The 15609-nt window shown below is 48.0% G+C and overlaps 1 protein-coding gene across 1 annotated transcript; it reads right to left on the reverse strand.

Annotated features, from left to right (window-relative positions):
• Positions 1-5666: 5666 nt before the first annotated feature.
• On the reverse strand, positions 5667-12225 carry BMP10 (bone morphogenetic protein 10). Its single transcript, XM_008641586.2, has 2 exons — positions 11787-12225; positions 5667-8129 (listed from the first exon to the last, which is right to left on the reverse strand). Exons 1-2 carry the CDS (start codon positions 12118-12120, stop codon positions 7186-7188), a joined length of 1278 nt encoding a protein of 425 aa, XP_008639808.1. The 5' UTR covers positions 12121-12225; the 3' UTR covers positions 5667-7185.
• Between the last annotated feature and the right edge of the window lie 3384 nt (positions 12226-15609).

A 15609-nucleotide genomic window follows, 5' to 3' on the forward strand; every position in this document is an offset into this window, starting at 1 on the left:
CACAGCTGCTCTGGGCACCCTGTGCCAGGGCCTGCCCACCCTCCCAGGGAACAGATCCTTCCACATATCTAACCTAATTTTATTTAACCTAGACTAATTTTAACCTAAATTTTACAAATACCCTAAAACCCGGCAGTGACAAAAGCAAACAGAGCTCCATCAGAGGTGCAGTTTTGCTCTCCCACTCTCCCAAAGCTTTGCAGCTCCACTCTGCCCGATTAGCCCGCGGTGACAGCTCAGGAAACGGATTCCACCAAATCTCACAACAACTGATGTGAACTGCTCCTATCTCTGGCAGATAAGGAGTTGCTACAGCAAAGCCAACATAAACCTGAGCGCCCTGGCTGGCTGGGCTGTTGTTTAGCTGCTGTTGCTAGCCAGCTACTGTACCTGATTGCAGAGACCACCCTGCCTTTAAACCTTCTCACTTAACTCGACACGTACATTTTCAACACCACGTGAAGCTCCCAGCCTGGACAGGCTCAGTCACACAGAGCTGAAGGACATTGTTTGGGGAGCTGCAAAGCTGCAGCGAGCATCCCTCAGCCTAAAGGCACCGCGGGCAGCAGCTCCTGCAGAATAGTTGTGTGAATATTGAATTAATGCTACTGCAGCTGCCCAGCTAAACTCAAACACAGCGTGTTGTCTTTGTTGGTCATCATGGAAAACGAAATATTTGGAGATAGGGAACGAGCCAGCACCTTCCTTTTCAGGAAGCATAGCTCTGTGTCACGGAAATCCATTGCTCTTGTATAATTTCCTTTATTGCAGCCACATTGATTGCTTTTATCCCTCCTATTTCCTGTCTTTACTTAAAAAATACAATCAAGAGTCTTGCTAAGCCCTTGAAATGCTGAGCAGGAGGTGGATCAGTTTGTGCTGGGAACAGCATCACACTGAGCATAAACCAAGCAGAGCTCCCATTCCCAACACGAGTCCCTGTGCCCTGAGCTGGAGGTGTTGCAGCACATTTTGCAGTTTATTTCGCAGTACAGATGTTAACAAAACTCTTCTATATTTTCTGGCATTATCTGCTCTAAGAAGTAACTCAGTTTTCTGGAAGAATGCAGCCGTGTCCCGAGGAGTTTTGCCAGCAATGCTGTGTGGTGGGATGGGCTTGGAAGCAGAAATTTTCCCAGCTAATCATTAGTTTAAATTCTGCTCTTACTGACAACTGAAGGGACTCCTCAAGAGGCTGGAGGGTGAATTGGGATTTACTGAGCTGCCTCTGAAGGCAAATACCCTCAGCTGCTGCAGGAGGGGTCCAGGGAGGAGCAGGGAGAGCCTGGACCTCCTTCCACTGCTCATCTTCCTGACAAGGGTATCAAAAGGTGGATGGGTGTCTCTCTCTGCTTTTATCTGGGGAAAGAAGCAGTAATTCCAATGGCTGCTCCATCCCCTGCAGTTCCCCACCTGGCTGCTCCTGGGGGAGAGGGACAGACACGTGAGGGGGCAGACTTTGCTTTTTCTTCTTGCTAAGATGCTTTTAAAGAAGCTGGGATATCTTCCTCATATTCCTAGTATCTCCTTAGACGTAAGGAAGAAATTTGTCCCTGGGAGGGTGGGGAGGGGCTGGGATGGAATTTCCAGAGCAGCTGGGGCTGCCCCTGGATCCCTGGAAGTGCCCAAGGCCAGGCTGGATGGGGCTTGGATCAGCCTGGGACAGCAGGAGGTGTCCGTACCCATGGCAGGGGTGGCACTGGGTGGGCTTTAAGGTCCCTTCCAACCCAAACCATTCCAGGATTCTGTGGTTCCCAGTCCATTTGCACAGCAGTTGGTTTGACAATGTTTTCCTTAGAAAGTGTCCAGGGGTGCTGGGCCATAACTTCAGGTCCTCTTTGGGTTCCAGCTCTCCCAACTCAGACCTGTCCAGCTAAAGCAGCTCCGGAACAGACTCCCAAACCTGCCTCGTTTGTCTGGAGGAGGTTCTGGCCAGACACATCCTGGGGGGCTTTCATCTGTCCCCATTTAGACATTTAAACTCCAGAAGTCCATAATGCCTGGCCCTTTACTTGCAGGGAAGGGGTTTGTGTCACCCCACTCTGCCTGTCCCGAGTGCCAGAGACACCTGGGTGATTCCAGGGCCACGCCAAGGCTCAGCCCCAAGCCTGTCCCATTACCCTGCATGGGTCAATACAGGGAAAAACCACATCACTTCTCCTTGTAACTTCAAAGCAGGAGTTAGAGTAAGATGAGGGTCATATTTTGTGGCTGGTTTCTGCTTTCTGCGACACAGCACCTCCCTGCTGCCCTGCACCCCTGACAGTGCCTGGGCTAGAAACACACAGCTGTGGCCAAAAGGTCTGGTCCCAGCACTGATACCCAACAATAATACACTCCCCATCATAAACCTCTGCTTCCAGGGGGTGCTGATAAGAATTTCCATTTTTAGTCGAGGGCAAATGAACCATTCAGCCTTTATTTGTTGCTGCTGCACTTGAAGAGGGAGCAGAAGCTAATTTTTTAACTTTTCCTGTAAATAATGCATTAATGAAGACAGATGGGTCAGCAACATAAACAAAAGCTCTATCTCAAGCTGGTTTTGTTCTGGTTTTGTTTCCCAATATAGTAAGCAAACCACCACCACCCCGGTTCCCATCCTATTAACAGTGTTTGCACTCCAAATGTTGAACTGGGTTATAAGGAAGTTTAAATTAACACTGGGCTGTAGTTTTTCAAATGTTTGAAGCAGATGTTCAAGTGCCACGAAATCTTCCTGTTTTGTTTTGGTTTTTTTTTCCCTCCCTAAAATCCTGGTGGATTTTGCAGGGCTTTGGTTCAGTGTGTTTCACAGAAAATCCTGAACTGCACCTCTCCCATCGTGCTGTGGGTAACCCAGGCACCAGACTGCCTGGGGCTGTCAAAAATCACACGTTCCTTTGGTATTTCTGCACTGCTGCAGGTTCTGGTTCGCTTTGCTCTCTGAGCAGGCTCAGGAGGGCAGTGCAGAAGTTTTGGGGAGGAGAAATTTGGAATGGGTTCTGGCTGCTGCTTTGGATGATGGTTCCTAAGTGACCTCAGTTTTGGGGAGGTTCACCTCATGCCTTTAGCTCCAGAGGTGCTGCTCACCTGGCAGGGCACAGAGGCCTTGGAAAGAGATGTGTCCACAATATTGAGAACCACATTTTTTCCCCCAAGGATTGGCATTTGGGCACCTTCAAATAGGATGGGCACAGGCCAGAAGGGTGCCCTGCTCTGCTGGCAGAACAGTTCCTTGTCCCCAGGCTCACAGACCACCCCAAAGAGCCCAGAGCAAGGGCAGGGCTGGGGCAGCAGGGCCAGGAAAACCACGCTGAGAGTCAGGTTTGACACTCAGTTGGGAATCTGTATCCTCAGCCAGCTACACAGGGCTCTGCAGGGTGAGCCCAGGCTCCAGGGGCACACCCGAGGGAGGGACAGTGCAAGGAGGCTTGGGGAGAACTCGGTTTGAGGAATTGTAGCCCACGAGCAGAGAGCTCAGAGATAGGGATCCTTTAAGGAACCTCAGGCTTCCAAGTGCTCGGTGAGATCTGGCCTCGGTGCTGAGTGTTTGCTCAGGAGACAGAGCTGTCACTGCTGCTGCACAGGCCCAGGAGGAGCAGGATGTCTTGAAGTTCCTGCTCTTCTGGAGGCTCTGTGTGTGTTGATTTAAGAGAAGCAATCCCAGACCAAAGCTGTCCCCTCAGCTCCCTCACTGCCCTGCTCTCCAGGCTCTTCCTCTCTGGGATCATCTGTTTTTCTCCCACCCCTTTGCCTGTTCCTGCCTGTTTAGCCTGGAATTTTATCCAGCATCCAGCACAAAAGGGGCTCCATAGCTGCTCACACTTTCTTACATATGTTCGACTAGAAACAGATGAAAGCAAAAATCCTACTGATACTGATGATTTTGGTGAGACAGGGTTGCTTTAGCTGCTTACAATAATTCAGAGATGGATGGATGGGTGGATGGATGGATGGATGGATGGATGGATGGATGGATGGAAAGATAGATACTTCCATAAGGAAGCCACATTTTCCCAACCTTTCTAAAATTAATTGAAGATTTAAACATCTGCTAATATGTTGGTATAAAATAGATGAGAAATGAAAGGAGAATCGATGCACACCAGTATTTAATGTGACAAATAAAGTCTTTTAGGAACAGAAATCACAGGACTAATGTGGGCGGATGGAAGGAAGAAAGGAGTGTAGAAATAAAGAAAATGAAAACATGCAGTGGAATATTTTTTCAGGGACTTGGAACATTTTGTCAGGGACTCCTGGGACTCCCAGCTTGGCAGCCCTGGCTCTTGTCACACCCTCACTCTGTTATTTGTGAGTGTTGTGTCTATTCAGACAGAGGCTTTAAAGCCAAGTGCTTCTGAACTTGCAGAAACAGCCTCGATTTGCTACTTGGGGGAATATATTTAGGAAATAACTGCCCTCTCCCCTTTTTTTTTAGTCTGATCTCTGTCATTGAACTGCACGAACATCCAAGAAATGCCTTTGCATGGTTATGTTGAAAGGTGAGGACAAAGGTGGGGGGTTTGCTCACAAAGCAGCCGTGCAGTCCTGACAGAGACCCATCATAAATGAAACACCATTCTCAGGAGTTCTGCTCTCAGGGTATGAACAGCACAGGTACAGCTGAAGGATTCAAGAGATGCTCAGTTTTCTCCCAAAATAGCACAATGAGACACAGCTTTACTTCTTTCACCACAAACTCTGGCTGAAATCCCCATTTCTTTTTAAAGAAAAGATACTCATTTCAACAGACTGGCTGCCCCCTAATTCTAAAAGACTCTCAGCGATATTTATTGACAATTCTACTGATCTTGTAGAAGTTCACACATGCAGGTGATAGAAGGACACGTTGCCCGTGTTTGCTTTGTGCCAGGACTCTGCCCTGCTCCCGCAGATCTCTGACAGACAGAGAGTGCAGGCACTGCTCTGCACTGCAGTGTGGCACCTGAGAATTTATAGGGAGACTTCACCTATTTATGAGTGATTGCAGTGGGTTATTTATTGGGTTTAAGGCACAGCTTTCCCTGCAGCCTGTTCAGAGGCCTTGGTGCTGTTAGGGAAGGATGGGGGGAAAGGTGAGGAGGGCAGATCTCTGCCACGGGGCCACCCGCAGAAATGAGACGATAAAAGCAAATGTCGGATTATCTCCCTAATGCTGGATTATCACTCCTAACAAGGTGAATGGCTTGTCTTGGCAAATGGCTTCATAAGAATTGTGAATAGTTTTGAAAGGGTCTGTGTGGTCACACTTCAACCGTTGGCTGCTGCAGTTGATGTCAGCAGAGCAAATGTGACACCTCTCCCGAATTCCTCCGACGTGCCATGAGCCACAGGCTCTGATTGCAGAGTGGCTCGGGGGAAAGGTCTGTCAGGGGTGTCAGTCACTCACAGGGTGAGGAATAAAGCAATATCACAGCCCACGGTGCAGGCTGCTATCTGGAGACTGCATAACTCTACAATAAACTACACAGCTGAGCACTTAGAGCCACGATACCCCTGAAAGAGGAGCTGTAAATTGGACTAGACCATACTCCAGGACTCCACTGAAATCACCGCAGTGAGGGAGCAGCTCTGCAAGCGAGGGGGTAACTGTGCCATGTGGAATTTACAAGTATCCATGGGATGAAAAAAAAAATCAGCAACCTCATTCTCTGTGCCACACAACTCAACAGAGAGATGCCAAGTAGGATCAGTACAAGGTTTTATCCGAGTGGGATTACACACAAGCACAAAAAATAAAACATTCTGTATTCTACATTATATTACAAAGGCAGGCAGTCAATAAATAGATCAATAAATTATGGGAAGCACAGAAGAGTGTGTGAAAATAGGTGAAATTGGGCTTAGTTGGTGCGTGATAAAGTCTTTAGTGTTCATTCCCGTGAAGTGTTGGAGTGATTCTTTCAAAGACCCTTATCACTTCCAGGGAAGATAACTTTCCCTTAAAAGTGTAAAACAGATGCAGGGACAGTACAGTAGGCTCTGGTACAGGCTAAAAGAGTCAACATCACTTACACTTTCCCAAGAATCTGACAAATTTGCAGCTTAGTATAAATAAAGTGACGGGTCTATTGTTTCTCAGCTCCGACACCTCCTTATCACCACGATTTGTTGCAGAAGAGTGGTGGAAACATGGCATGTGACCCCATCTCTAGAGTCTGGGGGGAGGAATATCCCTATGAATCGACAATTCAGCACTTACAGAAAGGGAAGAGCCTCGTGTCCTACTGGCACCAAGGGCTCTGCTGCTCTGCCTGGCACTGCTGGGGCCTTTGAGTCGGACTGTGCAGCTGCATCTCGTGGAATTTACTGACTGGGAAGGGGGACTGGTTCTTAGCTGGTATAAATTTCAAGGACAATTTCAGCTGGTACAATTCCAAGGGTTCAGGAAATTTATTGCACTTCCTTCTGCCACCTAAAGCTCTGGCCCTCGAGAGCCAACCCACGGCTGCTGCAGCAAAGGCAGCGCTGCCTCAGAGTGATTTGGTAATAAACCTGCACAGGGGGAATTTCTTGCCTTGGCCCATGCCTGGCACTGCTCCTGGACCATTTGCTTTCCTAAGAAAGATGGGAAAAGGAATGGTGCCCTTCTGCTCCAGATGCCAAATCATCCCTGCCAGTTACCTTTAACTGAAACAGGGCAAGAGTGAAGAAAGTATTAAAAAAAAAGGAAAAAACATCTTATTTGTGCCTTAGTGATTCAGGAGCTTGAGAATTATCAGGATTTAAGATCTACAGAGATAAATGAAGAAAAAAAATGAGCATGTAAAGACCTTTATACAGATTGTACAGAACTGAATAGTCTAGGTATGGTTGCCCATCACTCACATATCTTTAACAGCTCTGGAAAGCCCCGGAGATGCCAATCAACATTGATAAAGTACAAAAATATGCCTTTATTTCTGGGACTTTGGATGTGCCCTTTTGGCACCAAGAGCCCTCCCAAACAATCCAGTGATCAGCTCCATGCCCTGACAGGAGGAGAGACTCGGTCGCAATCTGGACAGCGAAGAGCAGCGAGAAGGAAGCAATGGAACAAAAAAAAAACACGACGTGCCCATTCCCCGTGACAGGAAACATACAATTATCTGTACAGGCCTCATTAAATAACCTCATTAAATAGCAAATCCCAAATGTACAAATTTACAGACTGAATCATTAAATACTCCCCCTGTGCCCTCCCCGTGCGTGCGTTCCCTCCTACTATCTGCAGCCACACTCTGACACCACCATGCCCTCGTACTTGAACTTGTAGGTGACCACCCCTGCATCCAAGTAGAGGATAGAGATGGGGTCGAGTTTGGTGGGCACGCAGCAGGCCTTGGAGGCTTTCTGGGGGTTCTTCAGGTGAACCAAAGTCTTGACTATGGCGTGTTTGGTTGGTGTGACGTGCTCTGTCAAGGGGTAGGCGCACACCCCGTGGCACTCGTAAGCTTCGTAGCCCGCCGGGGCGATGATCCAGGAGTCCCAGCCAATCTCCTTGAAGTCGATGTAGAGCGGAGTCTTTTTGCAGTAGTTGCCCTTTGCGTTCCTCCGGATCCGGGCGGTGGAGTCGTAGATGATGTTGGAGCGCATCTGGAGCAGCGCCTCCTCCCCAGGCTGGTCGTGGAAATTGCCAACCTCCAGGTTCTCCAGGTCCAGCAGCTGCTCGTGGTCTATCATTTCGTTCAGCTCTTCCTTCTCCTCCTTTTTGTCATTGCTTTGGTCGTCAGAGTACACAACCAACAGCGGCACGTGCTTGGCCTCGGAGTTGATGTCGATATCGAGTTTCCCTTCCCCGTTCTGCTCCTCCCCTTCCCTGCTCTCGATGTGAACTTCCAGCCGGTGCGTGGTCAGCCCTGCCCTGCGCCAGCGCCGGATGGCTTCGGTCACCTCGAAGCTTTCCCACTCGCTGCTCGTGCCGTAGATGTGCCTGGAGGCCAGGGCCACCGTCTTCCTCTCTTCCCCGGCCTCCACGTGGACGTTTTCCAGCACTTCAAAAATGGTGACCTTCCGGTCAAGCCCTTCGTAGAGCCTCTGGTCGCGCTCCACCAAGGTGTAGAGCCTCAGCTCCGCCATGGTGATTTCCTCGTGGTGAGGGATGGAAACGTTGAACAGGAGCGGGTATTTCCGAGTCCCTGTAACGCCAACAGGGTGGGAATCCACGTCTGGAAAGGACAAAAATCAAATGTTTTAGAAGAGTCAGGACATCCAGGAACACATGCACTGAAGGTCGTCCAGCCTGCTCTGCATTGCTGGGTTTCACCTGGACAGCTCCAGGAAAGCGTTTTTTCAGCACTTCCGAAAACTGTACTTGGAAAAAGGGCCGAGGTTATTTTAGATGTGTAAGGACAACAAGATCCCAGACATGCTACAGACCTGGATTTAGTGATCCTCCTTCTGTCCCCGGGCTTTCCAGGGACTTCCTGACAACTGGAAGGTTTACGTATTAAAAATGTGTTGCTTAATATTGACATAAAAATCCCTTCTAGGTCGCTGCACAGCAACTGTTTAATAAACAAGGGAAAACATTCATTGGTGCAGGAGAGGAAGGGCAGAAGGATGTGGAGCTGGAGCGAACATGAAATGGGCAAATACAAGAAATGTGGGTGCTTTCGTGTTCCTGTGCTAGCAGGAATTCCCTGCTGCTCAAACTTCCCTCAGACATGGAAAGGGCCAAGCACTAAGGGAGGAAAAGCTGCTTTGGAAGATGAAAGGCTCCCGGTGAGGAAGAGCAGGTGGCACCAGGGTGACCTGGCAGCCACAGGCCCTGTGGGCTTTGGGTGAGCCACCAGCTGCACTCAGCCAGGCACCCTGGGCACCTTTTGTCAATAGAACAGGTGAGGAGGACAATGTTTGGTGTCAGCTGTCCTGGCTGCACTCTTGGTTTCTGCACAGCAACATTCATTTCCTCCCACAGCGCAGGATCTGCTCACAAGGGTGCATTTGCTGCCTCCTTGCAACCCAGAAGGCAGATTAGGACACAGAGGCTGTAACTATAATTAATGCAAAGGCAAACTCTTTGTGACCTATTACTCCCTTCATCTCTGACTTCCCCGAGTTTTCCATGTTTGTAGAAAAATGACACTGCTAAAGCCGCAGGGACTGGCCACGCTCCACCAGAGCACTTAGGCAAGCCATGAACTTCAGCTCGTGACTTGTCCTGTTCAGCTGCAGTTTGGAGGCTTTGAGGCACCTGCCTTTTTCTTTTCTTTTTTTTTTTTCCATTTTGCATTTTCATCTCTTCACAAATGAAAAAAATGAGGGGTGGTTCCACTTCCATTTCCCTGCCTGTTAAAGGTGGGAGCGGAACCTGCTCTGCACAGAGCCAGGGTAGGAGCAGACTGTGAGCTAAATGTGATCCAAGCTGAGCTATAATCTCCACACTGGGAGGAATCTCCGGGGTTTCCTAGACCTTACCATGCTAAAACAAGGCTCCAGTGCTTGCACACCATGCCAGGGTGGAGAAATGCCCCCCGACCATATGGCAGATGAGCACAAGGGATTCACCAGCAGGCAGGGGAAGGCCACTCCGTGTGTGAGAAGCCGGGTGAGTGTTAGAAGGGCACGAAGGATGTGCCTTTGCACCTCTCAGACAGCCAGGATGTGACTCTGCTCTTCAGCTACACAGTCCATAGGGTGCCAGATCTCCTGCTGCTCCCAGTACGCCCCTGGGAGCGTTGGGAAGGGAGATTTGGAGTCCGTAGGAAAAGAAAAATTTCCCTTAAGACTTTATTTCAAGTATTAAGCACTGATTACAGCCCCATTTACAACCAAACTGTTCTGGTCCATGGGTTAAAACAAAGAGCTAATTCCAGCCATGCCACCTGTTACATTTCTATAATAAAGGATTTAATGGATAATAATGAAACCGGGATTACTGCCAGTTTTCAGCAGGCAGGTGGACAAAACAGTTCCATGGTCTGTTTCTCCTGTCCTGATCATTGCAAGGAATTAATTTCTCGATCAAAAGAGCTCTTTAGCATGAAATGGATGATTCTTAATTTTCCAGACTTTGATGACACACGAAAAACATGAATTACACGGTCCTTTAACTGCACATGTTTGTGAAGCTGTGTTCCCCTCAGCAGTCCCGCTTTGCCTCTTGCTGGTTTGGATTGGAAGAGGTGAGAGAAAATCTGAAATGGCAGAAATTTAAGGCGAGTTTTCCCCATTTGACACAGAACTTCTGCAACGGGCACAGGAGGACAGCACAGAGCTGCCAACACCACCTGGCAAAGGTCAGTCTGTGCCACTTTGGTGCTTCAAACCTGAATTTTTGCAGGCAGAATGATTTCAGATTTGCATCACTACACCACAGGATATTTTATTCTTTACCATACTGTACTTGGCAATCTTTATCCCATTATTTCTTTTTCAAATAGCTCAAAATGAGAACAACACCTCCCCCGTGAGTGCCTTCACTCCTGCTGCTGAGCAGAGACAGGCACGGCAGGGTGAGCAGCTGGTCACCACTGCCTGCAACTGGTTCGCCACCAACCCTCCAGTAAATTTCTCTACACAGGAGAAAAGGTTGTGTAAAGAAGCTTTAAGCCACAAAGCAGAGTCTCCTCATACCAGAAACCCACTGATGGTAAAGGGTGCCTGGGCCTGGCAGGAGATGGGAGCAGAACAGAGCTTTGGGATTCTCTCCTGGCATCTCTCTGCCCTGCAAAACTCAAATGACTTCCACTCAGCCTCTCCTCACAGCTCATCAGTTTGAGACTGTAAATGTGAAAGAAAAAACAAGAATGTCTTTAACTTCATTAATTAAATGAACAGAGGATGAGCAAGGTCCCATGGCAGCTTGAACAGCCACGTGTGCCCCTGGGTAATTAAACATGAATCAAAGCACTTGCATTTGCCTCATGGAGCAATGGATACTTGGAATTGTTTAGTTGAAAAACGTTTTTAGCATAAAACATCTGTTGGTGTAAAAAGGTATTGGCAAATGACTGAGTATGAGTGCTGAAGCATTGTCTTGTCCTCGTTGAACTGAGGGGAGTGTGGAAGGAAAAGCCGAGAGAGAAATGGCACAAGAGCATTTGCTCAGTTGGTTGGAGCAGGGTGTTAATAATGCCAAGGCTGTGGGTTTGATCCCTGTGTGAGCCATTCACTTGGGAGTGTGATTTGATGATCCTTGTGGGTCCCTTTCAACTCAGAACACTCTTGATTCTGTGCTAATTGGGCTTCTTCAGGTTTTGTTTGTTTGTTTTATTAGGATATAGTCTAGTCCTCCAAAGTAAAACCTAAGGGTTATCCAAAATTCCTCTTCACTTATTTCTGTGTATTTTCTGGACTGTGCTCCGATGTCAAAGGTAGAAAACGTCACAAATGCCACGGGATCAATAGTGAGAAGGCATTAATAGAATGCTGCACTTGGTTAAGCTCATAATTTAAAAATATTGCACTTGAATATTGTATTTGAAAATACACTTAGAACAGCCTGTAAAGATAAGCCTTGTCTTAATTTAAAATATTACTTAAGGTATCCATTAAAAAAAATCAATCAGCTGATTACACATGGTATGTGTCACTATGGGGATAAAGAAATTGATGCACCGAAGTTATGCTTGGTGCTGCCCCAACGTTAAAGACACATCTTTCCCCAAAACCCTACAGTCTCCAGAGCAAAGGACAAGGACTCTGTCTCACCAGAGGTGGGGTCTGGGCAGCCCTGCTGCAGCTGCTGGTTTCCAAGGCCATCCTCACCAGAAGGCCTTTTCCCCAGCGCAGTTCATGCTCTGTACCTGGCCAAGACATTTATCACTGGCTCTACAGATGCTCCTTCCTGCCCACTTCTCCCAGGGATGCACAGCTCTTACCTTCATTTTTGAAGCTCCTGATGATATTTGCAGAAGGCATCGATGTCCTGTCCGTGGCAAACCTGTTGTACAGCTCTAGCATGTACTCTGGCGGGTCCACCTTGGCTGACTCATGCAGGGGGATGTCAGAGAGGTTCAACGTCTTCAAAAACTCATTTTTCATGTTCTGGAGCAGCGTGTTGAAATCAACCCCATCTTGCTCAGAGAGGATCTCATCAAAAAGAGGCACATCTTCCTCCAGGGAAGAGTGCTCCAAGCTCAGGATGGGACTGCAGGCTGCAAGGTGAACCAGGAGGGAGAGAACAGCCCAGAGCTGGAGGACAACAGAATCCATGGCTTTGCCCGCGCCTCCAACCGTGCTCAATGAGCTCTGGCTCTCGTGTGGGCTCGGTGGTGGTTTTATCCGCTGGGTTGTGCGCGGCTTGTGTCACAGAGGGATGACAAGTTTGGAAGCTCTTGTCTTGAAACTTGTGATCCGTCCTGTCTGTCTGCCCCTTCCCCCTCCCCAAAACCAGGTCTCGGTAATTGGATCTGACTCGCTCTCCTCTATGGCCGCCTTGCCTCCCTTATCTCGGGCAGTGGAAGCTGCTCACCAGATTTGTTGCTATCTCGCCATCCCCTCTCCCTTAATGAGCGTTTTGTAAACATTCTGCGCGGGACTCTCAGAGATAGGACGAGTTTCTCCTCAGAGAGGAGCTGCCCTTCCTTTCTCCCTCCCGGTAGCTGACTTTGCCTGCCGTGCGTGAACTGTTTCCATCCGCGCGGATTTCAGGCGAACGCGTAAATTCCGTAGAGCCCCTCTCCAAATACACCCATTTCACACTAAGGGCAAGCAACAGCTCCCTCTGCCCTTTGCAGAACTATTTCAGAGTCAGGTCTTTACGTTAAAATTTAAAAGGAATTTCTTTGGGAAAAATTCCATTCTTCTGTACTTGTCCAGAGAAGAGCTCTTGGTGCTACCACAGCACAGAGTCACCAGGCCCTGGATGCAGAAGAGCTCAGGATGAGCAAAGAGAGTGACACCTCCAAGGAGCAGGGAGTTGGACTTTGTGACCCTCCTGGGTCACTTCCAGATTGAGGTATTCCATGATTCCATGACTGGAGTATTTGCAAGTGGTTCAGAAAATCTTTATTTCCTTCATCTTTCATATGTGACTCGTAAATCACAGTTATACTTGGTTTAGTCACAGCACTGCTGAATAAAAAATTATTAAAAATGCACAAAGGCCAGCAGGTGACTCTGATTTCAGGTTAACATCAATTCAAACAGCTCAGGGACACAGTGTGGAGAATATAGAAATGACTTTGCAAAACCCTGTGCTAAAATTAATGGCGCTTTTTGCGTAAGTGTGCAAATTTCAACAAACTGTGAGCAGTGTGCAGGCAAAAATCAGTCTGGTTCATAGATAACATTGTCCACTTCAACCTCCCTGTTCTCCACAGACTTTCCCAAGTGCTCTTGTTTTGACAGCCTGGCCAGAGCTCAGCGCCTGTCCCCGAGGGGTTCAGCACTCAAGATAAAGAGGCATTTCTGCTCATGCTGCAGAGCTTTTCCTTGCAAGCACTAAGAACCTTACCCAAGGACTAAACCACGGACCTGCTGGGTTTCCTGGACTCTGCTTTTTGTCTAAGCACATCCATTGATTTGCTGCCCCATCTCTGCAATTTTCTTCCTTCGTCATTTGCCCAAATCTGTCACTGCCACAAACGGCCACAGCAATTAGAACCATGCTCAAGTCATGCCTGTTTTAAATTCATCCTCCAGGTTTTTAGCCAAAAATCAGTATTTTTGTGAAAATCACGTGCAGTGTGGCTGCCATGGAGCCAGACACTGACATGGCATTTTAACCCCGTTTCATTCAACTTTCCTTCTTCTGAACGTGGGAAACCTGATGCTAGAGGAGAAGTGTGTTATTGAGGTCCCTGTTATTGCTACACCACATTAGAAGTAGATATTTGAGCTTAGCAAGATTGATTTAGACCTCACTGTGGAGTTCATGGCTATCTGTAAATCCTCTAGAGCCTTATCAAAGGCTGATCTCTGGATATTGTGGCTTTCCAGAGCTGAGCACAGAAATCTTGGAGCAGTTCAGGCCACTTCTGTTAATTAAGAGAAAAATGCAATCTTCTTTTTGTTGATGATTCATCACCACATTAAGGTCTTTACTTCCATAGGAAGTGAGATCAACATTAAAAATCCCGGGAACTGGCTTAGCCTTAACTCTTCGATGCAGCACATCAGCGACTCCTATAAAGGAAAGTCTTTGGGGTTGCTTGTCACAGCCACTGATGCAGGACATTCATCACGAGGGTGATAATGCCTGCAGAGGGTTTGCTTGTTTAATGCTTCAATATTCATTTCAAAAATGCACTGATTTCATTTATATATATATATATGCAGATATTATTCAATTAAAGAGATAAGCACATTGTAGGAGCTGCTGCTTGCTGCACTGGGATCTGTGGAACTCCTTTCAAAGGGATTGGGGTTTTCTGTGAGGTTCAGAGCTGATGGTTTTGAATTTAAAAGGATTTCTTCAGCATTTGTGTCATTCTTGAGTTTTGTAGTTGAGTCTCCTCTCTCACTCCGAACACACCGAGTATTTCGGGGTCTGCAGCTGGCCCTTGATCAGACACTGAGTGAAATTCTCTGTTACTCTGTTGATGCAGATGAGTAGTTCCAGAGCCAGAGGAGCTTTTCTAGGTTTGCTCCCCTTTCCTATGAACTAAAGGTCAGCCTGTTGTGCAGCTCTGGATCTCTGGGTGCCAACACTGAACAGCATCATTTCAGCTGCTCTGGGGGTGGTGGGAGCAGCACCGAGGCTGGGCTGGGACCTCCCTGAGCCCTGCTCAGTCCAGACAGGTTTGTTGAATCTGTCATCTCCCAGGCTGCAGATTTTACTACGTAAAGCAGAAAGCAGTTGTGAACACAGGGGTCTGACATCCATTTCCTAGCCCACAAGTGTCATCTTGCCTCAGTGGCTCATTAGGAACACAATTCCTGCATTTCCGCTCTGGTTTTGATAAGTCCTTGAACAATGGCAGAGTGCAGGGGTTGTACACAAACCAGCTTGTGCTGAGTTTCCTGACTTATTCCATGTAGACCCTGCTGGGGATTTGCCAGATGAGGAATACCCAGAGAGCACATCTGACATAAAAGCAGCTTCCTGTTTCCTTAGGCTGCAGGCTGATGATTTTACCACACTGATAATTATTTTTTCTGAGTTGAATTGTGTAACAGAAAGGTTTTATTTCGTGTCACTGAAATGGTTTGTCCTTTTTCCCCCCACACGCACTGCAATTTACACACACAATAAGTATCCTAGAAAGGAATTGCTTTCAAAAAATCAATGCTAATTAGATGACCTAAGGTAGCTGGAGAGGGAGCATCAGTAAACAGCACAGTTAACCGTGATTCAGTCTGTAGCATGAGCAGTGAGCCCATCCCATCAGCAGTAGGGGGGTCATTGGGCAGGCTGGGTTACACAAAGATCATGGAAAGGTCTCTTGGCCCCCACTCTGAGGGAGCTGCTGTTCATCTCCAGTTCATTTGCAGCTGTTGTGGGGACACGTGGCTACTGCGAGCCCAGGGCTCTGCACTGACCCTGGCAGCCCTGGGGACCAGCCCCTGGCACTCACAGAGCACCCGGCGATCCCTCTCCACCTTCCTGCTGGATCTGCTGTGATGGAGAGGCTGGACAGGATCCCTTCCTATGCCATGGTAAGAACTGGAGGAGAAAATCAGCCCAGGAAGCAGAGAGGCCTCAGCAGAGAAGGCAGGAGCAGCCGAGGCTCTGCAGCCGCTCCTGGGGGCTCCTCACTT

Source organism: Corvus brachyrhynchos, unplaced genomic scaffold (assembly GCF_000691975.1).
Source record: "Corvus brachyrhynchos isolate BGI_N302 unplaced genomic scaffold, ASM69197v1 scaffold119, whole genome shotgun sequence".
In the NCBI taxonomy this organism is placed as follows: domain Eukaryota; kingdom Metazoa; phylum Chordata; class Aves; order Passeriformes; family Corvidae; genus Corvus; species Corvus brachyrhynchos.

Coding starts and splice junctions, on each gene's coding strand:
- BMP10 (XM_008641586.2), bottom strand. CDS start 12,120: ATGGATTCTGTTGTCCTCCAGCTCTGGGCTGTTCTCTCCCTCCTGGTT. Junction 8,130..11,786: donor CAGGAGCTTCAAAAATGAAG/GTAAGAGCTGTG, acceptor TGTCCTTTCCAG/ACGTGGATTCCCACCCTGTT.